Here is a 23999-nt window from a genome sequence, read left to right as displayed (position 1 = left end):
TGGTTAAGTTTCGAATGTCATAAGGCAAGGCTTCATGGAGGACTTCGTGTTCTTGATATATATTTACACACACATAACTTATTATACATATAACTTATGACTAACTTCTAACCCTTTAGTTTGTTCATCTTATTTACAAGTTCCATGTTGTGGGTTTGTATAAGACTAACCTCGGTTTAACCGAAACTAGTCCAAACTGGAAACCGAACTTTTGTTTACTAGTTTTGTTAAAATAGTTGTTTAAACATGTTTATTGCTAGATTTGAGTTTCAAAAATCATTTTTACAAGTTCTTTGATATTAAGCATATGGAATCCATCTATGAACTCGTTGGGAGATGGAAACCGAACTAAACCGAAACTTTTGCTTAAAAGACTTGTAGTTAACTTTTTTTGTTGTAAAATTTAAGTTTTCTTCATTTATAAACCAATATACAAGTTCTATGATATTTGGGCATGTAGAAACCATCTATGAACTATTTGTGAGATGGAGACTGAACTATACCGACTTTTACTCGCTTAAGACACACAAGTGTGGTTTTAGTTATCAAGACTTGTATATTTCTTTAAAAAAATAGTTTACAAACTGATTTTAATTATTTTCTTAAGTACTTGGAATAGTTGGATCCAACTTGATCTCATAACATAGTTTGGACCGACAAAACCGAACACTCGCTTAACGTGCGTTGTTAGTTCTAAACAATAGATCTACGTACTTGGTTAAGTGTTAGTATGTTTTAATGAGTTATCTCATAACAATTAATATTTTGGAAAGTTGACTTTGGGTTCGACCATTTGTCAAGACCCGAACCGACAACCCGAACACTCGTTAAAAACCCGTTTTAGTATCTTTAGCCTAATGGAATTTGCATTTTAGCATTTTCCCCACCTTATTACTTAACATTGGTTAAGTAAATATTAAGGTTAGATACTTTAACCCGGTTTTGAGCAAACTTACATTTTTTTAAAAGGGTTATTATTATAAATTCTTAAATAGTTACATTTTAAACCTTGAACTTTAATTGATTAGTTTTTGCAACAATTATTTTATTTAAAGACCTTCAAGACAACCTTTCTAAATCCAAGACTTTCTTTTATTTAGGCTTCATACGTTAAACTCGTCGTTCCGGCAAATCTCCAAATAATCAATCTTTCAAGTTTATTACTTGAACGTGAGTAACTTCATACCCCGTTTTCTATCTTTTATTTTGGGGGTGACATTTCAACTTATCTAAACTAAATGTTTTATACTTGGGTCTTAAACCACAAACGTTGTTGTATACCTTACTTGAATAATTGCTCGATTTGATGTTCTATGCTTATTTGACTATGTGTTTATCGCTTTTGGATGGTGGAACTATAAATCCTAGACCATTTGGCAACCCCTCATGGCAAGGTGTCATTAACGTAATGCAATTAACGATAACTATAAAATCCTAAACTATTTGGCAACCCCTTATAGTTGGGTGTCGCTAACTTGTTAGTGATAACTATTTATCCAAGTTTATAGCTATTATTTATGGTTTTGTATACTAGTTTTGTGGCTTTTCATACTATATATCTATTGTTCAAACTTATGAATTGCTCACCAACCTTTGTGTTGATAAACTTTATTTTATGAAATGTTACAGGTTTGCATCTAGGTTGATTACGGAGTTCGGTGAAGAAAACATCACAAATACCGTTAGGATATTAGCAAAAATGAACAATATTTGATTTGCTATATTTTGTTATATTTTGTTGTATTTGAGTTATGAATATTTGGTTATGTGACATTTTCGATGTTGTGAAATGAAATGAGTTTGTTAAATATTGTTGCTTTAAATAGTGTCATGCGCTTATGAGCAATCGTTGCACCCCGGCATGTTCCGCCGCCTTTGGTCGGGGTGTGACAACCGAGTTTCTTGCAAAAGTTGCATGTGATCAATGGAGTATTTTTGGGAAAGTTAGTTGGTCTTAAACATTTCCCGTGATGTCTTTTGCCACAACTTTGGCAGATTGGTCTTGTATATTTAAAAGACCCTTCCTCCTTTTCTTTGCCTTTCTTTGTTTTCTTTTCCTCAATTTCGTCTCTCTTTTCCTTGTCATTCTTATCCTCTTCTTGATTTCTAATAAGACCATTCATAAGATAACCGGCTAATTCCATGGCTGAATCAGCGGTTTGAGGCAAATTAGATCTTACCATATCTCTAATTTCCCGAGGTAAACCCCAAATGTAGCGGGTTACTTTGTTGGATTCGGGTATTACCAAGTGTGGTACCAATCTACAATACTCATGAAACTTAGTATAGTATTCTCTGAGATTAGTTCCTTCCACCTTGAGGTTCAAAAACTTAGTTTGAATAAGATCGATTTCATGCATGGGAGAGAACTTTCGTAACACCAGTTCTTTGAATTCTTCCCACTTCAATTGATACATAGTTTCTCTACCCTTTGACATGATCAGGGTATTCCACCATTCCAAAGCTTCACCTCTAAAGTGGTGAGAGGAGTATTGAATCTTTTCGATCCCGGTACATTTGCTGATGATAACAATGGACTCAATTTCTTCAAGCCATCGTACAGCTGATATGGCACCTTTATCGCCATAGAATTCCTTTGGTCCAAATTCCTTGAAGTTCTTGAAACTACTGCCTTGAATTACTAATTGTTTCTTGAATTTACGATTGAATTTGCTCTCAGCGTTGGAGCTATGAACACTTTCTTCATGATGAGAAGGTTTCTTATACGGATGAGTTCTCGATGATTTATTTGAATGTTCTATTTTATTTTTGTGTGACCCTTCTTTTATTGCATCGACGAAAGGAGTCATTGCGTTATGAATCATTTCTTGAATTTGAACAAGATACTGTGCAGGAGTCTCCTGTTCATGTTTTGACATGTCCTTGTTGCTTCTATGAGTTGAAGCTTCATCATTATTCTCTTGATTGTTTGGGTTCGACATTCTGTGAACAGAATAGATTTTAGTATGAATGAAATTCATACTTATATGTTAACGATAAAGTGTTTGTTACAAGAGTGTGACATTCTTATTGATTTGTTTATAGAATGTTTAATTTAGTCTGTCGCATTTCGAGTATACTTCTTTCTAATCTTTCTTGAGATTGTTCATCTCGTAATGACACAATCTAATTAATTATTCTTTGCTTTGAAATAATCGTTTGAAAAGATAATTATATTATTTCCAAGTATTTTAATGACGATAGTCGATGGGGTTCTTGAGAGGCATCAATATTTTCTCGTTGCATATTCTTGAAATAGTTAGTACATACCTTGTGTACAAATAGACCTCAAGAATTTCCATAATTCTTATTTCTAAGTCATGTTTCATTTAATCCTTGCTAGTTATTTCACGTAATGTCGACTTGAGTTTAGTCATCTTTTAGACTTTGTCCACCTGGACCTTTCCTTTATTTTCTAGCTATTACTCTCTTACTTCCAGATGTACTTGGAAGAATTATCTTGAGAGTTTGTGTAATATTTCTTGACATAATTCTCTTTAAAAAATACATTTCTAATTTCGAGAAAATTTAAATATATCTTTTTTTTATGTTATTACAAGATTACACGGTATTTATTATACTTGCATTGTTAAATAATATTCCTTTCACTGAGGATTTTCTTCTCGATAAATCGTTGCTTCCTTTCCATTTGACACCATTGGTTCCTTGGATCTACTTGATACGCCTCCATACGTATTCCGATTTGGAATAATCCGAGCTAGCGGAATGCTAGAATCAAACGAATCTGAATCTTCCTCCATTGCTGTTTGATATGAGCTCTCATCACTAGATATAGGAATTGGGAGAAAAGATGTTCCCATATAGCCTTTCCCTTTACCGGGTCGAAGCTGAATGGATTCTTCGCTAGATTGACGATCACGCATCTGTATGAGGTTATATTGGAGATAGGAGCGTGTTTTCCTATCTTATCCGTACTTGTTATATTTTATTCGTATTTAATTTTTAATTATTCTTTGATATCCTATTTTGGATACTAATAATTATTATTATAAACTTATTTCTGATCAAAGCCTAGGTATGATTAAATACCTAATTCGCTAAGATCGATGGCTCTGATACCAATCTGTCACACCCTCACTTAGGGCCTAGGCGTGTGACCAATAGTTGGTACCTGTTTTGAAATTTTATCAGAGTTTTAGCGGAAGTCTTTAGTTTATAATAAAATATTATTTTATGTTTTTGAAACATTAGTTTATTTGTAAAACATAATAAAATATTTGATTTAATAGAAAGCTTCTCGAATAATAAATATTCGAGAGTTTGATTTTTAAACCTTTGTTTTATTTGTAAAACTTGTTTGAATATTGTTTGCAATATTTAAATAATTTAAAATATTGAGCCATCTCTACCTTGCGAGCATCTATCTCCACGAGTTGGCTATAAATCCATGCTACCTGTGCTAACTTTATTTCCTGAAATATTTAGGGGGGGGGAATACGTCATCGATATGCTGGTGAATCGTTGACTCTAAAAACATTTTATAAATCTTTCTTTGACTAACAAGATAGTTTTCATGAAACATCCTCAGCAGAAACGTCTCTTATTTTTGGGATTTGTACCACTTGCCATACACACACAATTACGGTTCTCCGAGAACTGATGCCCTTCGGGAACTAACGCCCATTGGGAACTGATGCTCATTAGAGAACTTTTATTATGATCTCTAGTCTGCGGCCACGTAGCCTTGACTGATAGACTAGATTAATTATGTTTGGATCCAGACACATGTGTACTCGGTCTGAGTTGCTTTTATTTTCTATCTTGTATTTTAATAGGGATCGCGTAATCCCATAAATCTTTATTTGACTGTCTTTGTTCAAGATAAACAACTCGTTTATCTTGACTGAAAAAGGTTTAACGTATTCACCTGTGGCTGTCTGTTGTGAATGATGTGGTGATCTCGTTTGAAAACCTTTGTAAATGAATGAATGATTGACCTATAATAAAATAGGTTTATATGAATACCCGGATCGTCTCTTAATCCGGCTACAGACCTTTAGTCTGGTTTTGATAGCTTAAACCTTGATTGATTCTTTGTTTGAATAAAACATTTTGGTCATGAATTCTTTCTCTTTATTTGCTAACCATGTGCTATGTTTCTTCTTCAGGAAGAAACGTCATTTATCTAAAGCCTTTGTATGCTAAGTCTTATGTTTCATAAAAATAATGAAACACTATCTTAACTATAACCTTTGTTCATAAACTTTTACTTTTCATTAAACATTTCAACCATATCCTTTATATGTAAAAGCTTAAGTTTCTTAATCATAAAGAAACTATATTTTTACTATAATTTTTGTTTATATTATTTTGTATTTCTTAATCATAAAGAAATTTTATTTAATTGTTTATACTTTAATCAAGGTCTAGGCTATACCCCTGACTAGGGTCAATGCCTTTGGAATAATATTATTTTATTTTGGCAGAACCCTTACCTTGTTCGGCTTATTGTTTTCTAGATTCTCGGGCAGCACTTCGACGCTTGCACGTATATTGAGAATCAACAACTCCTCGGCACGCAATTCTAGGCAACGTTCGGGTGTCGCCGGGTCGTGCACGTACTTCGAGGCGAGACGTCGGGTCGTCTTGGGTCAGCACGGTTTACGGGGTCGTCACGCGTTACGAGGTCGGCACGCAAAACGAGGTTGGCGCGCAAAACGAGGTTCGCCGGTCATCGGGATTGTCGGTACGAACTTCGAGGTGTCGTCGGTATATGGTGCGGATTACGAAATTATAATTTTCCGGGTCGGTGGCACGGAAATCGAGGTAGAGAGAGAAAGTTTCTAGAGAGAGAGTGGGATGTGGGTGTGAAATGAATGTGCCAAACACTCCTATTTATAGGCTGAAAAACGAACCTATCGCGGTACGTGATACACTCTAAAATATATATATTAGTATATAAATATTCCCTACACTTTTTAGTACTTTGAGCTACATTTTTATTAAATATAACTCATATTTGGTTATATTCAAATTTTAAAGGTTGTAAGAGACAATGAACTAAAAACGATAAAGTTATACAAATTTCGAAATAAGCTATTTCGAAATGAACTTTAAACTAAACATTAGTCATGAAGATATGAAATACAATTAATTAGCCTTTGTTGTTTTTGTTACCAGGTACATCAAAAGAGAAAAGTGATGAGAGGCTTTAATTCAAGTATTCTAGACACAAGAAATGAAAAGCACAGAAGATTCCCCACGTGAACTTAAAGTTGAAATTGAAGATATTTGGAAATTGGAAGTAAAAATAATTAAAAGCTTACATATTTTGAGCCCAAGAGTTACAACGAGAAAGGCTTTAAATGAGAAATGAAAAAATGGCATGTTGGGCTAGAAATAATGTAAGATGTAAAGCAATTTGAAACAGTTGGTTTGTAATTCAAGTCAGTTGGGCCTCATGCCCACTAGGATGAAACATGACGACAATTAGTTCTGGGAGGGTTGCTAAAAAGAATAAAATTTGTGGAAGGAAGAGAGAAGTCAAGAGAGGGGGGCGCCTCCTGTTTGGGCCGCTGCACACGTGAAGCAAGGAAGCAAAGGAATATTATTATTATTATTATTATTATTATTGCTTCTATTTTGGAGGGATGACAAGAAGAATTAATCAAACGAAAAGGTCATATATATATATATATATATATATATATATATATATATATTATTTGATGAGACAATTTGTTTGTTTTGTTTTTCTTTGTTCTTAATTATGAAAGGCTAAACCTTTATACTGCCTGGGTTTGAATGAATACTTTTTAGACTCGTTTTATTTTTAGTTTTGGATTATTATTGATTGGTTCATATTTTGGTAAAGTTTTTATTTTATTTAGTTGTGATGCATATGTGTATTTGGTATTAATTTATTATCAATTTATTGTTCCATATGCGTCTTTGTGAACGTCTTTCATGTATGGATGCATATTAGGTTGTTTACTGTGTGTTTACGACTAGTTTATGGTTTATAGTCGACTTATACCATAGGAACGATAATTGAGAGTTTAGAGATACCTTATATTCAGTCACTTGAGAGACCGGGAGGTAATTAAGTGTCGTCTGTTTTGGTCTTTTGTGGGTTTGGGTAGTGATTGCACGGGAGTGAGTTACCCTAGATTCCTTAAGATTCTTACAAATCCGAATTATAACCGAATTCAATAAAAATACCCCTTTACGCCTTAGGGTGTTTTGTGATTAAAGAGACCGGGAGGTGATTTAATCTTTGGGTTCCTTAGCATATTTAGGTAAGGTGAGACCGGGAGGTGATCCGAACCATTTAACCGTGGAGCTTTACATGATATTTAGGGTTCTTAGGTATTGTTGGTGAGACCGGGAGGTGATCTAGCTTTCTTTCGTTATTCCTTAAATTTCATATTTTTAGAATATGGTACCAATCATAAATCCAATTCCGAAAGTTTACGAGTTGACTAGTGGGATTCCTTACCTAGGTAGTTGTTTCCCATATTTGAGTTTTTAAACCGTTTGTTCGTGTCTAGTTTTCGTGTCAGTTTTAGTTTAAATATTATTTAGTTTATATTTAATAATTAAAAAAGACAAAAATCAATTAAATCTATTTATTTAAGTTATTAGTCAGAGTCTAGTTTAGGTTTCGCTAGTGTCCTTTGGGTTCGACATCCGGACTTCATTAGGCTTTACTACAGTCGATAGGTACACTTGCCTGTCTAGTGGTCTAGCATTAGGAGAGTCTAGATTTATAAATTAAAAACTAGAGTGCCTAAGTTAGGTTAGATTTTTATAGACCGTTTCGCACATCAGTACGCGATGGTTGCTGAAAACCCCGTCGCGTATCGCGACGTAGGGTTGACGACTCATCAGTAGGTTCGCCACGTGGCGGACGCGGTGCCACGTGGTGACACGTGGCAAGACATGGTGCCACCATGTGACACGTGGCGGGACACATGTCACTTTGTCATGCCTTTATGCCACGTGGTGACACGTGTCCTGACACGTGTCATCCTGTCAGACCTCGTCATCGCGGTACGCGATGACGTTGGGTTTTGGTTCGTCGCGTATCACCGTCTGTCCATTTCTTGGGTTTAGAAAACATACCCAACGCGATACGCGATAGGCCTCCTTCTGATCCGTCGCGTATCGCGATCGGACAGGAGAACAAAATTTTCTCTTTTAATCCTTGGACTTTGAAATTTGGTATTTTTGGTCCGAAATTTTCATGATGTTACAAAAGCACAATTGTATAACACAATTTTGTAAAACACAATTTTTGTAAAACAAAATTTGTATTTTTAGTTCTTCAATCAATCAATCATACCCAGTGAAATCCCACAAATAACAAAGCTATAACTAGGGTTTAGGGAGGGTGGGATATAGTCACACCATACCTCTATCCAAAGGGATAGAGATGTGGCTTTCAGAGAGACTCTCAGCTCTAAAGTGCATATGTATGAGGCAATATAAAGGAAATCAAAGTTCAACAGTAATATGATTAATAGTATCCCATAATAATAATAATAATATATGAAAAGAAAATACTAATATGGTGTGTGACCAAAATAAGGTAAATAGAAGCCCCTAAGGCATTATTTTCTCTTTAAAAATCCTTAACCTATAATTCTACTTCTCTAAGAATTTTTATCCTCAACCATGTCCTCGGAGAGGTTTAAGTCTATCAAATCATGCATAATTCTCTCATCCCAAGTCAATTTAGGTCGTCCTCCACCTCTCCTCCCCTGGACAGTAATGTGTTCTACGGATCTAACAGGATTCGTCGTCTGTCTTCTATAGCAATATTATACTCATATAAAAGATAAAAAAACACTTGTTATTATGGTGGAATTGTTTTTTAAAAAAATGTTGAATAAAAAAGTTATGGATGTTTTTAAATAATGGGAGAATTTAACATTTGCATTGCATGTGGGGTGAGAAAACCAACAATCGTGTTATCCCTATTATGTGTTTCCCCTTTGTTTCACATATGATTTCCTCTCTAAACTAATCTCAAGCATCCATGTCAAAAGTCAATAGGCTGGATTACTTTTTATCCTTCCTACAAAAACCCTATTTCCATTATAACCTAACCCTCCAAGTTTGTATATAAGTTCAAATTTGTTAATTGAAAACTAAAAAGAAAGATATAAAAACAATTAAAAGAAAACATTAATTACTAATTGAACAAAAAACGACTTGAAACAAGATTCGAACATAGCAAGATTCTAAGTGGGCCATAAATAATAGTCACTGATGATGGGGGTATCCCAAGAAATTAATAAAATGGCTTTCACACATTAACACTAAAAAGGTTAGAAGGTTAAAATGTTCGTTTCCAACCCAATTTAGGTAAACAAGTACGTGAACAGTAAGCACGTGCAACAGTACCACGTCAAATCACTGTTCACAACACTGTTCCCTCTGAACAAAGGACATGCTCAGAAAAAAGTAATATTATTATAATCGTTAACCAACGGTCAAAAGCTTTCCGCCCATAAAAGGTCAACTCTCTAGCAAACTGGAGGTTAACTAGTTTATCCACTGGACAAAAGACTTGCATCTCTCCCTCTATAAAAGGATGACCCAGCCATAAACAAGGACACACCAGATTGGAGAGTTAACATATACTCTCTAATCTTCTCTTCTTCCTTGAGAAACTAGCACTTTGCTTGTTTCTTTCTTACTTCAAGAACATCATAGCTTCACCAAGAACTTCATCCAAAAACCGGTCTCAAACATCTCGGTCTTGGATCTCCGGTGAACTATAACAAATAACAACAAACTAGTGAACCTCTCTCTACGTTTTGCAAACGTAGAGGGACACCACGACCTGCGTTAGGTTAACCGAAACCCTTGAAGCATGTTAGTTTAACCAGTCTATTCACTATCATTGATCTTATAATTGTTGTAGCAAAAAGTTGGCGCCCACCGTGGGGCTCCGCCTCTTACTTTATCTTAAAGACCAGTAGTGTAGCTCCATTTTCACTAAAATCGCCTGTCGGAAGGTAGATCTCCCGATGAAGTCGACCAAGTGTCAAGAACACCGTCACCAAGTGCCGGCCAGGAAACTCCGGCGGCAACCACACCTTTTTCCACCCCAGGAGGAACTCTGATGGAACCTTTGTTTTTCGAGTTTTCACCTTTTCGAACTCCAACCCCTTCACGATCCGGAGTTCCTTCTCCTCATGCAGGAGTCACGAACACCCCGGATCGTGTCGATTTGACGCTGGAAGGGGTATCACGGCATTTCTTGCAACTAATACATCGTCTTAACCAACACGTGAGCCAAGAAGAGAAAATGGGATAAGAATAAGGCTGGAGTATGACGATCCGGAGCCCTCACTGTCACTCGGACGTCCACCTTCCCCTCTAACCAGCTCACGACCGGCTGCTTCTCATTTAGAAGCTGGTCCAAGTGTAACCTGCCAACCTTTTAAACCATCTCCTTATACCTATGGGAGACCAAGCCCAACGGCTTTCCTTTTGTCCACTTCACATCCCCTTGGGCACGAGACCACTCTCGACCAAATATGGCAGTCACCAGCTTCAAGTGTTCCTCCTACATCCACTACATGTGAGTAGGCCATGACGGTCTTGCCCTTGGCTCGGAGTGCCGCAATGAGCACCCCTATGGGAACAAGCCAAGTAGCAGCAACTCCTGAAAGCCTTCAAGGCTTTAACCTCATGCCTCAGATGATGGCTCAAATGATGGCACACTTCCCTTGGACCCATCTCATCAACCAACTGCTGGGTACTCACCAAGGAACGACGAGTCATAATCTCGCTACAAGGGTAGAAGAAGACATTGCAAAGCCTTACAAGCCCAGTAACCTATCCTGTTTTTCTCAACAAATCGCAGATTATGACTCTCAAACAAAAATTAAGATGCCACCCCATATAAAAACATATGATGGGACCAAAGATCCCGAATACCACCTCCAGGTCTTCATGGGTGCAGCCAGAATCGAAAAGTGGTCCCACGCTGAATGTTGTTTGATGTTCATGCAAACACTAGTCGGATCAGCCAGGATATGGTTCAACGACCTTCCTGCCCAAAGCGTTCGAAGCTTCGATGATCTGAGCAAAGGATTCTTGGCCAACTTTTCACAACAAAGAAGGCACGTCAAGGACGCCACGGTCATTTTTCAGATAAAACAAAAAGATGATGAGAGTATTCGAGATTTCATCGAAAGGTATAAAAAAGAAGGGTTGACATATGTGGGGGGCGATGAAAAAATGAGGGTGGCAGGCTTCATGAACTCCATCACCTCCAAGTACCTCACAAGGGACTTTAACAAGTGCCTGCCTAAAACCCTTGAAGAAGCTCTCGAACGAGCTGAAGCTCATATCCGAGGCGAAGAGGCCGTTGATTTCAAAGAACACTCAACATGGATCTCGAATCAAACAACAACGAGACCATGTTGAATTTGCAACTCCTTGAAGAAATCTGTGATCAAGCCGCAATACAAGAGGCTAAATACAAGCAAAAAATGGAAGCCTATTACAATGCAAGAGTGAAACATGAACGTTTCAGGCCGGGAGATCTTGTACTCCGAAACAACGAGGCCAACAAGAAAGAAAATCAAGGAAAGCTCGGCCCAAAGTGGGAAGGACCATATACAATTCTTGAAGCTCACAAGGGTGGATCCTACAAACGGGCTGACGCAGAAGGCAAAAAGCTTCCAAGACACTGGAACGGCAAAACCCTTAAAAGGTTTCATGCCTAGTCAAGAACCTAAAATGTATTTCAAGAGACTTATAGCTCTCCTTTTTATAGACAAAAAACCTCTTGAATGAATGATGAAATCTTTATCATAACTTGTCTTTACTATCCTATAATCAGGTTGAGAACCTAGCAAGAAACTCCATGGCAAGGGCCATGTAAGGGGATGAGCTCCAAGGCCACACCGCTCAATAGGTTCAAGGGTTAAATGAACCTATATAAGGGGTGAGTTCCTATATCAATCCAACTGAATGAGACTTAGAAAATTTTTCAACCAAAACTTGTCTCATAGACGGGTCTGAACAGCCTACACCAATTCGTTCCTTAAACTTTGAAAAGGTTTACGAAACAAACATACATTAAGTAATGAAGAAAAGGATAGCCAACATGTGCTTTTTACCTAATGAAGCCTTGAAGCTAAAGTGACTGCAGCACTAAAATTTCTTAAGAAAAGTTAGCTAAAAACACATCAAACTAACAAGACAAGCAACCAAAACACAAAACATAGAACATTACGATTCATAAAAAAAAGCCTTTTAAGGCCATAACTAGCATCATCCATGATAAGCCATTCAGGATAAACAAAGGAAATCACAAAGATTCCCATGAGAATGTTCAAAGGGCCAAAAAGGCCAACCACAGCCATAAAAGCAGAAACCTTAAGGGTTTCACACTGAACCTAAATTGTTTAAGATACAGAACATTGTTTAAAGAACGCTAAGAAAGCTACGAATCAATTGTCTAAACACCATAAACAGGCTTTGAAGTGCTAGTCTCACCACCTTTACTTTTTTTCAACTTCTTCACTTCTGGGCCACCAGCAGCAATGGCCGAACCTTCGAGGTTTGCCACATGATACCTGTCACTATCTCCGGATAAAATTTTTTCGCTATCGCCAGAACGGGAACGCTTCTTAGATAAGGACTCAAGCACTTTGGAGCAAACTTTCTCATCAAGGTCGGCTGGTTTCAAGCCCTGCAAAACCAAAAGAGGTTTACCAAAGCAAGATGAAACTTCACCCACATAGGGGTAAGTGAGCCTTTCCATCACATGGACTGAATCTGAGAAGAGCTTGGAAGCTTCACGGTTGAACATAGGCGATTGCTCCATAGGTGGACCAGCTTCGTGATGCTTGAAGCCAGCAACAAAGCCCAAATGCTTCCCATAGCTCAGTAGCTTCGTGTAAACATCGCCCAACACCGAGTTAAATTCAGAATAATGAAGCAGGTAAGTCACAACCTGATGAAACCCGTGCTCAATTAGCCACCGGTTGTCTTTAGTAGCCTGGGTGACTGAAGCCTTCAAGCCTTCTTTCTCGATGCCAAAGGCTTCCTCTGTACCTCAAAGGCTTCCCTATCAGCTTCCAACTTAGTTCTATCAGCTTCCATCACTTTCTTTAATCCGGCTATTTCAACCTCGTGGTCGCGGGACAACTCATCGATCTTCTTCACATAACCCTCCTCTTTCTTTGAAAAAACCGTCAACCTCCTTTTTCATGGCTGACATAGAAGCCTTCATCTTTTCTTTCTTCTTGGCAAACTCCTCATACTCTTGCATTCCCTTTCGAAAGCGAGTAACGCCCTCAGCCAAAAGGGCAGAAAGGTTGCAAGAACTCAAGATTAATCTTGAAAGCATGGCATCGCCCTCCATCTCAGAAATGGTGTTACAAACCCCAGGAGGAGCAAAGTTAGCCAAGATATCGGCACAGACTTCCGGATCTTTAAAGCTATCTCCAACCTTAACATTCCACTCAGGCACATAAACTTCATTTCCATCCAACCCTTGAACCGTAGCCATCACAACCTTCTTACCAGTTGATTTCTTCTTCTTGGAAATAACCAAACCCTGCTCCTTTTCTCCCTCCACAGTTGGACCTTCATCTTCAACAACTTGAACATCATCACTAACATCGACCGGTTCGTGAGAAGATGATGGGCCATAAGACTTCAACAAACGCTGTGTGAAACGGCGAGTAGAAGCCTTAGGAGCAGCAGCTTTGGTAAAACCCTTAACGTTCGGAACTCCCACATACCCAGAATCTTCGAACCTACCCTCTTTCCCTCGAACCACAACATCTTCCCCAGTAGTAGCCGCAGCATCCGTAAAACCAACATCCGAAGTATCATCAATCTTCAAGAAATTCAAAGCCGACATAACTACAAAAACAAAGGAAATCTATAAACAGGCATACCAGAAAAACAAAACAAATGCGGGATAAACAAACGCGTACCCTTATCATCCCTCATAAGCACGGGATCCCGATTAGGCTTATCCCATAATTTGCTAATTCCTAACAACACAAAAAGGTGTTCGGGAATATGACGAAGACGCGATGGACACTTCCTAATCGTCTTCAAAAACACATCATTCAACTCCGATTCAGCCGGCTCCGGTTCGTTTAAAACAGCCTCGGGTTGTCTCCAAACGGATTTGAAAGGAAGAATGGAATCGGAAACAAAGAAAAAATGGTCCTTCCAAGAACCAAGGGTCGTAACCATCGAGGAAACTAAACATGTATCAACCTGAGTATGTTCAAAGGTGTACCAATTGCCGTTCTTCGCTAAACGAAAGAAATGGCGAAAACCCAAAAGCGACGGATCATATCCTAAAGCTCTACATAATACCTCAAAGTGTAGAACCCTAGCAAACCCTAAGGGGTGAATCTGACCAAATGACACACGATAATACTCCAACACATTAAAAACAAAAATCCAAAACGGATGGCGGAGGTTCTAAAACTCAAAATGCCGACAATAAAGTGCAATAAAACCCACCGGACAACGATCGATCGACGCGTCGGCCGGCGGAGCAATCGGTTTAAATCCTAAACCTATACCCCATTCAAGATAGAATGATTCGACTTCTTCTTAGGTTAATCGAGAAAAACTGACCGACATATCCTTACGAGCAGCCATAAAATCGAAAGAAAAGGGAAGGATTTTAATTAACCTGATGAAGGAATGAAAGAAACTTGATGAATGTTTAGAGAATATTGTGGAACTTTAAAAGAAAAACTGAAGAAAATGAACAGTTATCACTATTATTAAGGACAGTTATTGGGAACCGCAACATGCAGTAACCATCATATCAACTGTCTTATCAGAAATTCAGAAAACAACCAAAACCGTTCAAAGCCTCGAAGCCTTTAAGCAATAACAAAATGTGTGCAAAAGTCAGAAGCCATTGAGCCTACTTCTCAAACACCTCTGACTTGGGGCGCTGATGATGGGGGTAGCCCAAGGAATTAATGAAATGGCTTTCACACATTAACGCTAAAAAGGTTAAAAGATTCGTTTCCCGCCCAATTTAGGTAAACAAGTACGTAAACAGTAAGCACGTGCAACAGTATACGTCAAATCACTGTTCACATCACCGTTCCCTCTGAACAAAGGACATGCTCAGAAAAAATAATATTATTATAATCGTTAACCAACGGTCAAAAGCTTCCTGCCCATAAAAGGTCAAGTCTCTAGCAAACTAGAGGTTAACTAGTTTATCCAATGGACAAAAGACTTGCATCTCCCCCTCTATAAAAAGTTGACCCAACCATAAACAAGGACACACCAGATTCGAGAGTTAACATATACTCTCTAATCTTCTCTTCTTCCTTGAGAAACTAGCACTTTGCTTGTTTCTTCCTTACTTCAAGAACATCATAGCTTCAACAAGAAATTCATCCAAAAACCGGTCTCAAACATCTCGGTCTTGGATCTCCGGTGAACTATAACAAATAACAACAAACTAGTGAACCTCTCTCTACGTTTTGCAAACTTAGAGGGACACCACGACCTGCGTTAGGTTAACTGGAACCCTTGAAGCATGTTAGCCTAACCAGTGTATTTACTATCATTGATCTTATAATTGTTGTAGCTACATTCACAAATAGGTATATGATCGGGTTAGAGTTGAACAACCTAAAATAAGATTCGAACATAGCAGGGGGGGTCTTAAATGATAGTCACAAAGAAGTATATTATCGGGTTAGAGTTGAAGATTTGAAGCCGATAGCAGTAACAGTAAGAAATCGCGGAAAAGAGGAAGCAGTAAAAAAAAATGGATATGTGGGGGCAAAGCAAATGAAATAATAGATGCAATGAATGAAACATTTTCTTTCAGAATCTTGCGCCTGAATGCTTTTCGAAATCTGAGTTCCCAGATTCATTCAATAATAATTAATTAATTAATTTGTTTCGATTTCAAAGCAAAGCAAAGCAAACCAAGTAAGTTGTTCATTTCGATTTCAACGATTGATCTGCAAATAAATCGTCAGTTGTTCGTTCCTTCAACTACTAACTAAACCCACCCTCCTCCATTCAATTGAATAATAATATAATGTTTTGGCGGGACCGGGAACGAGAGATCACCAAAGACCAAAATGGCGGTGGTCCTCCTTGCGGCCAAGTTCGAGTTCTTCTTGTCGGTGACTCAGGTAACTATTTCTTTCTTTCTCTAATAATAATATTATTATTATTATTATCAGTTAGGGTTTATGGCTGATCTGTTAGTAGGATGCTGCTTATGTCACATAAGATGATGATTCAGTTCAAAATATACATAGAATTAGGGCATGTCTTGTTAGCAGAGGCTTTGCTAGTTACTAGTCGCAAAGATCACAACGAGTACACGTATAACAGATCTAGAAGAACCCTATATGCATCACATGTACAATCATTTTATCTACTCTGGTTTAATGTGCATCTACAGGGGTGGGGAAAACATCTCTGGTGAATCTAATTGTAAAAGCTACAATAACAAAGCATCCGCCTCAAACAGTCGGCTGTACAGTTGATGTAAAGGTCAGCCACAATTCATTTCTCTTCATAACCAGCTTGCACCGCACCCAAACAAATAATTGCATCTTATATTATGCAGCATTTTACTTACGGAAGCCAGGGTAGCTCTTTAGATGGCGTTAAAGGTGACAAAGATAGAGAATTCTTCATAGAACTCTGGGATGTTTCCGGACATGACCGTTATGCAGACTGTCGGTCAATCTTTTATTCTCAAATAAACGGTACATGTTGAATCTTATCACTTGTTAAACCTTCATTCGTGCTATATTGATATTATTAAATATAAATATGTGTGCACTGTGTGAAGGTGTTATCTTTGTGCATGATTTATCTCAAAAAAGGACAAAAACAAGTTTGAAGAAATGGGCTGCAGAAATTGCAGCCACAGGGACGTTTTCCGCCCCGCTGGAAAATGGTGGGCCCGGTGGCCTACCTGTACCGTTCATTGTGATTGGTAATAAAGCTGATGTGGCGGCCAAAGAGGGAACACGAGGCAGCAGTGGTAATCTTGTTGACATGGCACTTCAATGGGTTGAAAAGCAGGGGTTGCTTTCATCAAATGAGGAACTGCCTCTGGTAGACAGTTTTCCGGGAAGTGGCAGAGTTATGGCGGTAAGATTCACATCAACCTTAACTTAATAATTTATTATTGGGATGCTGGTTGGTTTCTTATTAATTTGATTATTGATATCCAACAAAATGGTAAGATTTCCTTTTAAGATTAAGAAGTTCATTGAATTGAGTATGATAGCATCTAGTGAACGTGTTTGAAACTGATTATACAATAAGTAAAAGTTGGTTGGCGCGTTTAGGGTTTAGGGTCCGAGCCTTTGAACCTAGTTGTTTTGTGTGTGTTAGTGGTTAGTTGATTATTATACATTTGGACCTAAATTTTAGGCAACACTATCTGTTAATTTCTTTTAAGTTACTTAAAATTGGTTTTTGTGGTTCGGTTTTTTCAGCTTTTGGTTGATAGCAAACCCAAAACCGAGCTGAAAGAATCAGTTTTTGAAATAAAAACATAAAACCAGAATGTCAGTTTTTTTATTTGGTTCAGTTATGTCAGTTTTTTCGATTTTTGGTTGATAAACCAAAATAATAATCGGTTTTTGAAATAAAAAAAGAACAAACATAAAACCCAACTGTCAGTTTTTTTTATTGGGTTTGGTTATTTCAGTTCTGTTATGTTGGTTATTGTGGTTACGGTCCAGGTCCAGCTGGTTCAGTTTGGTTTTTTGTTGATAGCAAAACCAAACCAAAAAATAAGTTTTTTGAAAAAAGCATAAAATCAAACCGTTGATTGTTCCGGTTCCAGTTGGTTCAGTAAGGTTTTCTCGATTCATGTTGATAACAAAATGAAAACCAAACCAAACCGAAAACTCGGTTTTTGAAATAAACATAAAACCAAACTGTTGGTTTTTACTGGGATTCGTTTATTTTGGCCCGTTTACGTTGGTTATTACTGTTGCAGTTTGGTTATTGCGGTTTCGTGTACACTCCTAGTGTGTGAATAGGTTTAAAGTAGGTGTGGTAAAATGGTGGCTTGGTAACATTTCAAAATGGGTTGGTTCAAAAGGTTAAAACAAACATTTATTGTTAAGTTTTTTAATCGTTTTTATAAATATTATGATTACAATGCTTATGTATTTCAGTGATAATCTAATGATTCAGGAAATTTTGTTTATTAAAATCACATTTTGGTTGTTTTCAAATATTTGACTCGCTTTCTTATAAACTTTTGTTAATTTTATTTTATGCATCATTGTTTCTTTTCAATAACTGTAAAAATGTGCAGGCTGCAAAAGAAGGAAGATACGACAAGGAGTCAGTAATGAAGTTTTTCCGTTTGGTATGCAACTATTTTTTTCCATCGACTTTGGTCAACTTAGTCAACAATCTAAACTTTATGACACCAACTTTTCAGCTAGTAAGAAGAAGATATTTTTCAGATGAGTTACCTCTAGCAAGCCCGTGGTCAACGTCAGTGCAAAGACCGTTGCAGAGGCCCAGTGACAATTTGATCGAGGAAGATCAATCATACACCAGTACAAGGTATGCATAAAACCTTAAACCCTAAACCTTAAACTCTAAAGCTAGTTTGTGGTGACAACATATGTATATTGCAGGACATTTGGTGATCTGTACAAGTACAATGTTTTACCACCGCTTCCAGCTCAAAGGAACTTGACCCCGCCTCCTACCCTTTATCCTCAGCAGCCGGTGTTGACGCCTGAAAATAATAACTATAATATCCCGAGATTCAACTTGAGTGGAGCTCAAGAATTGAATACTATAAGATCTAAACGTAATGATATTAATGTATGATTTGGTTTTCTTTTTCTTACTATTTCAATCGTAAACGAACTAGTGCATTCATTCTTTGACCCGAACCCGGGTGTATTGTTCGTGGCGGCTTGGCTTGGTTTCTTGTATTGTTGATTTTAAGTCGTTCTTTTATCATTGGAATGATGAAATTAGTGTGATAATGTTATATATATGTGTACATCTTTTATATTGCAGAGCCATTTGCATCATGTTATATTGTGTAATAAAACTATAACATTTTTTTATCGGGTTAACAAATCTTGTAAGAGTTCGTTTATTTTGTGTAATTTAAGATTAAAAGTTTGTGTATTTGTAATAAAAATTATATTTCTATAGCTGACTGTAAGTTGAACTTCGGATTGGTTAACTTAAAGATAGTTCAAAATTAAGCTGATTGTTTTAAGCTTTATTTTTAGACAGAATTACAAATTTTGTCCTTTAAAATAAGCCAAATTTCGGTTCGTGTCCTTTTCTAAGTTTCCTTGCAGGCGGTGTACTTTAAACTTTTTTTTCCTACAAGTTTTGTCCTTTACGCTAACTGGGTTAGAAAAAGTCAGTTAAATCCCATCACGTGAGTCGCATGTGAGGGTACTTTTGTCCTTTCTTATATCTCTGCAACTAAGCCTCTGTATCACTCTTCCCCCTCTTTTCCATCAGTGTGTCCTTCAATCGATTCAATTCTCCGGCGACGCGACTCAATTAGGGCTTCAATCAGGGCTTCAATTAGGGCTCGTGTCCGACGCGACTCAATTAGGGCTTCAATCAATTAGGGCTCGATGCGAAATTCAAATACCAGGGCTCAATTGATGATGGCTTACTGTGTTTGTGGCAAGGTAGCAGTTGTTCGAACTTCATGGACTGATAGAAATCCAGGTCGTCGGTTTTTCTCTTGTCCGGACATGGTAAGTGTGTAATTCAATTTAAGTTCCAGTCAATTGTTTATACTTCATGTTTCTCCTCTTTTCCAGACATCGGATTGCCCCTTTCTTGGATGGCGTGACCCACCAATGTGTGAACGGGCATTGGAGATTATCCCGGGCTTATTGAAGTCGAAAAACAAGGTTGAACAAAGTTTAGAGAGTTATAAAGAACAAGCAAGGAAGATGAAGAACAGATTGGTCATTAGTTGGATCATTTTCATTGCAATTGTAATTGCAATGAAAATGTAACTAGTTGACTGAATTTGAAGTTGTTGACTATTTGTATTTTGACTTTATTAGTTAATTTAGGACTTTATGCAGTTTAAGTATTATGTATTTTGACTTTATTTTGGATGTAATTTTGGATCCCTTTTAAGCAATGTATCATCAGTTTATTTTGAATCTTTGGTTAGTTTATTTTGGACTTTTGGATGGATTGAATACACAATCTGCACATTGTGCACTATCTACACATGATGCACAATCTGCACATTGTGCACTATCTACACATTATGCACAATCTACACATTATGCAGAATCTGCACATTATGCACAATCTGCACATCATACACAATCTGCACATCCATCTATCTGCACATCATGCACAATCTGCAATCTGCACATCCATCTATCTGCACATCATGCACAATCTGCACATTGTGCACTATCTATCTACACATCCATCTATCTGCACATTGTGCACTATCTATCTAGCACATTGTGCACTATCTATCTACACATCCATCTATCTGCACATTGTGCACTATCTATCTACACATCCATCTATCTGCACATCATGCACAATCTGCAAATAAGTAAAAACTGCCAAACCATTACATGAAAAACTTAATACATCCATAACAACTTAATACATCCATACAAGTGTTTGAAAAACTTAAAATAAGTCCAGACAACAACTTAATACATCCATACCATGAAAAACTTCAAAAAAAGTCTAACAACTTAATCTGCAAAAACAGTCATAAAAATATCCATACCATAAAGTCATAAAAACTACAAAAACAGTCAAACAGTAGGCACATTAATCTGCAAAATTTTTCATGCATGATCTCTTGTTGTGACCCTTTTGACCACATGTCCCACAAGTGTTTGATCCTTTTGGCTTTGTCTTTCTCACTGCCTTCACTTTCTGGCCTTCACCCTCCACAGCCTTTCCCTTGCCCTTTGCATCAACCTTTGACTTTTTCCTTGAACCACCATCTTCCCTTTCCACTGCTGACTTTTTCCTTGATTTCTTTGGCCTTCCAGTTTGCTTTTTTAATTTAGGAGCTGTGATCTGGATTGGGACTTGTGATGTGGGCCACATACTCATACCATTGATGGGATACACCTTGTAGCTATACACTGCCTTCCACCTATCCATTGTGTAAATTGGTTTGACAAATGTTTCTGGCCTGCCAACAGATCTGTCATGTGCACCCTTCAACCAAATACATGCCACCACATGTCTACAAGGTATCCCAGTTATCTCCCATCTCCTACATGCACATGTACTTGTGCTCATGTTCACTACACACTGATCACCATATGGACCTGTTACCTGATAATGATCCTCACCGTTCCAATGCACAGAGTACCTATCATCCAAATATGTAAACCATTCACATCATTTACAAGACAAGTAAATATTCACATACAACTCACCTGCTTGCTTCCTTCTTCACTGACTCCATAATTTGTGTAGCATATGGTGTTAGTAACCCTGATGACCTATCAATTACCTTCAACACAGTAACAATCTTCCTCATCACATATTCTCTGATGTATTCCAGCAATGTGATAATAGGCTTGTCCCTTCCATCTACCAGCTTTGAATTGAAACATTCACACATGTTGTTGGTCAACACATCAGACATTGCTCTACCTATTATAACAAAACACAAAAGATAAAGGACAAAACTTGAAAGTTATGAGAGAATAAAGGATACAAAATTAAAAACTTACCAGAGAAGTGTGACCTTGACCATGTTTCTGGTGGGATCTTAGATACCCAAAGATGACACCTTTTGTTCAAGTTTTTTAGGTTGTTCATCTCTCTCTCATATTGTGTAGGTGATGTACATCTAGCCAGCTTCCAAAGAGCATCCCTTAAAAGCTTTCCTTTGAAGAGTGTTCTTAGGTTATCTTCAATGTGCCTCACACAAAACCTATGCTCTGCAGAAGGAAACAACTTATCTACAGCCTGTATAAGACCCTTTTGCCTGTCACTCATAAAGGTAAACTTGGATCTGTTGTTTATATCCAAGTCATCACCAAGGCATTCCAAGAACCATTCCCAAGAGTTCAATGTTTCAGCTTCAACTACAGCATATGCAACAGGGTAGTATCCATTGTTTGGATCTAGAGCAACTGCTGTTAAAAGTTGACCAGGCCAAGCACTTTTAAGGAAAGCCCCATCCAGTCCCAACAGATCCCTACCTATTGCTTTGAACCCCTTTTTCAAAGACCCCAAACAGATGTATATCCTCTTGAATTGTCTTGTCTCAGATGTTGGATCTGAGCATTCTTCTAATTCAAGCTTCACTGTTGTATCTGGATTAGTCCTCTTCAACTCTTCAATATAATCCCTCAATAACCCATATTGGCCTTTGAAATTTCCAATTATATGTTCCCTGGCCAACATCTTTGCCCTATAAGCTTTCATCTCAGACACACCAACTTCAAACCTCCTTTGAAACCTTTCTTTGATGGATTTAACTTTCAGCTTTGGGTCATCTTGAAGATCAGTAACCAAATGGTTTGAGAGGAACCCGGCTGTGCAAGCATAAATTTCCCTAGATTGAAGGCATTTATGTTCATTTATCAACCTTGTAATTTTCCATGAAGCTGTTCTCTTTTGGTATGACAACAACAGTAACCAAGGGCATCTAATAGCAAGTGGGTCTTTCCTTTTTCCCCTACCCCCAATACTTTTCTGGACTGGTCCCTCATCTTTATTAGCACTGCTAGATCCACCCCCCTGCACTTCCATATCTCCTTCACACACAGCCCTGACCCTTACCAAATCATCTTTTCTTATCCTAATTTGTCTTCTTGTTTCAACTGCATGTGCCTTGATCATATCCTTCACCTCTGCTTTTGTACCAAAAACTTGTCCCACATGGAAAAGATAATCCATGTCCCCCTCATTTCTTTGTTTCTCATTATACATCCTATCATTATCCAACATCACATCATCCGTTTCTATGTCCAAAACACAATTTGCATCCTGCTGTTCAACTTCAAAATCAGTATGCAGTCTGAAATCCCTCATATCTACATCTACATCATGTATTTCACCATCTTCATAGTTGAAGTCACTATCTGAATCACTTTCTGAATCTTCATCACCATCCCTAGTTTTCTTAACATTTTTAGATTTCTTTTTGTTCTTAGATTTCTTCACATTCTTTGGTTTCTTAACTGGACAACCCTCTAGATGTTCATCATCATCAGAACTCTCATCTCTCATTTCATAGTTAGAATCCCTACTATCATCAGTTCCACTTTCATCTGAACTTGAAGACTCATCTCCACTTTCTTCATCTGAAATTGAAGAATCTTCACTATCTTCATCCCCACCTCCATCCCCACCTCCATCCCCACCTCCATTGTAATCCATATCCACCTCATTTGTAGGCTGCACACCATATCCACCTCCATCCCCACCTCCATCCCCACCTCCATTGTAATCCATATCCACCTCATTTGTAGGCTGCACACCATATCCACCTCCATCCCCACCTCCATCTACATCACCATTGTAATCAATCTCCACCTCATTTGTAGGTTGCACACCAAAAGCATCCTCTCCAAACATAGGGTCAAATTCTGGATCCTCATGACATATATCAATCTGGTCTTGTTGTTCAACAACACCAACATTATTCTCTTCTTGAACATTCACATTTGCATCCTGTTTGTCTTGTTCCACAACTACCTCATTTGTGCTATCTTGCCATTCCAACAACAACATTTTCTTAACTGAGTTTGCTTTATCTAGTACGACCTCGCTTGCAAGAAACTCCTCATTTGTTATCTCTTCAATGGTAAACTTTGAGGTTGAGCAGAAGTATGTGTGTACAGAGGTGAACTCATGCTCAACATACACATTCATTAACTGATTAAAAGCTCCAATATACTTAGCAAATCCCCTAACATCATCATCACTTCCCAAAGCTCTAAGCCCCCAATCCAAATCTGAACCCGGTACTACATAATGGTAGAATCTAACCTTATCTGTAGGATAGGATAATT

General features: G+C 37.7%; 1 protein-coding gene across 1 annotated transcript; it reads left to right on the top strand.

Moving 5' to 3' along the window:
• The first annotated feature begins 15933 nt into the window (after positions 1-15933).
• Positions 15934-18988, top strand: LOC143529633 (small GTPase LIP1-like). Its single transcript, XM_077025385.1, has 7 exons — positions 15934-16133; positions 16409-16500; positions 16577-16718; positions 16805-17109; positions 18293-18346; positions 18422-18549; positions 18624-18988. Exons 1-7 carry the CDS (start codon positions 16037-16039, stop codon positions 18820-18822), a joined length of 1017 nt encoding a protein of 338 aa, XP_076881500.1. The 5' UTR covers positions 15934-16036; the 3' UTR covers positions 18823-18988.
• Positions 18989-23999: the final 5011 nt, after the last annotated feature.

Source organism: Bidens hawaiensis, unplaced genomic scaffold, assembly GCF_021521415.1.
Source record: "Bidens hawaiensis isolate Kalapana, Puna unplaced genomic scaffold, B.hawaiensis_p1.1 tig00008633_1, whole genome shotgun sequence".
Lineage (NCBI taxonomy): Eukaryota > Viridiplantae > Streptophyta > Magnoliopsida > Asterales > Asteraceae > Bidens > Bidens hawaiensis.
This window is presented reverse-complemented; position numbering and strand designations above follow the sequence as displayed.

What these genes read in the sequence shown, in the direction of transcription:
- LOC143529633 (XM_077025385.1), top strand. Translation starts at nt 16,037, where the DNA reads ATGTTTTGGCGGGACCGGGAACGAGAGATCACCAAAGACCAAAATGGC. An exon ending in CTTTTATTCTCAAATAAACG is followed by an intron (nt 16,719 to 16,804) that starts GTACATGTTGAA and finishes CACTGTGTGAAG; the next exon opens with GTGTTATCTTTGTGCATGAT. An exon ending in GAAGTGGCAGAGTTATGGCG is followed by an intron (nt 17,110 to 18,292) that starts GTAAGATTCACA and finishes AAAAATGTGCAG; the next exon opens with GCTGCAAAAGAAGGAAGATA.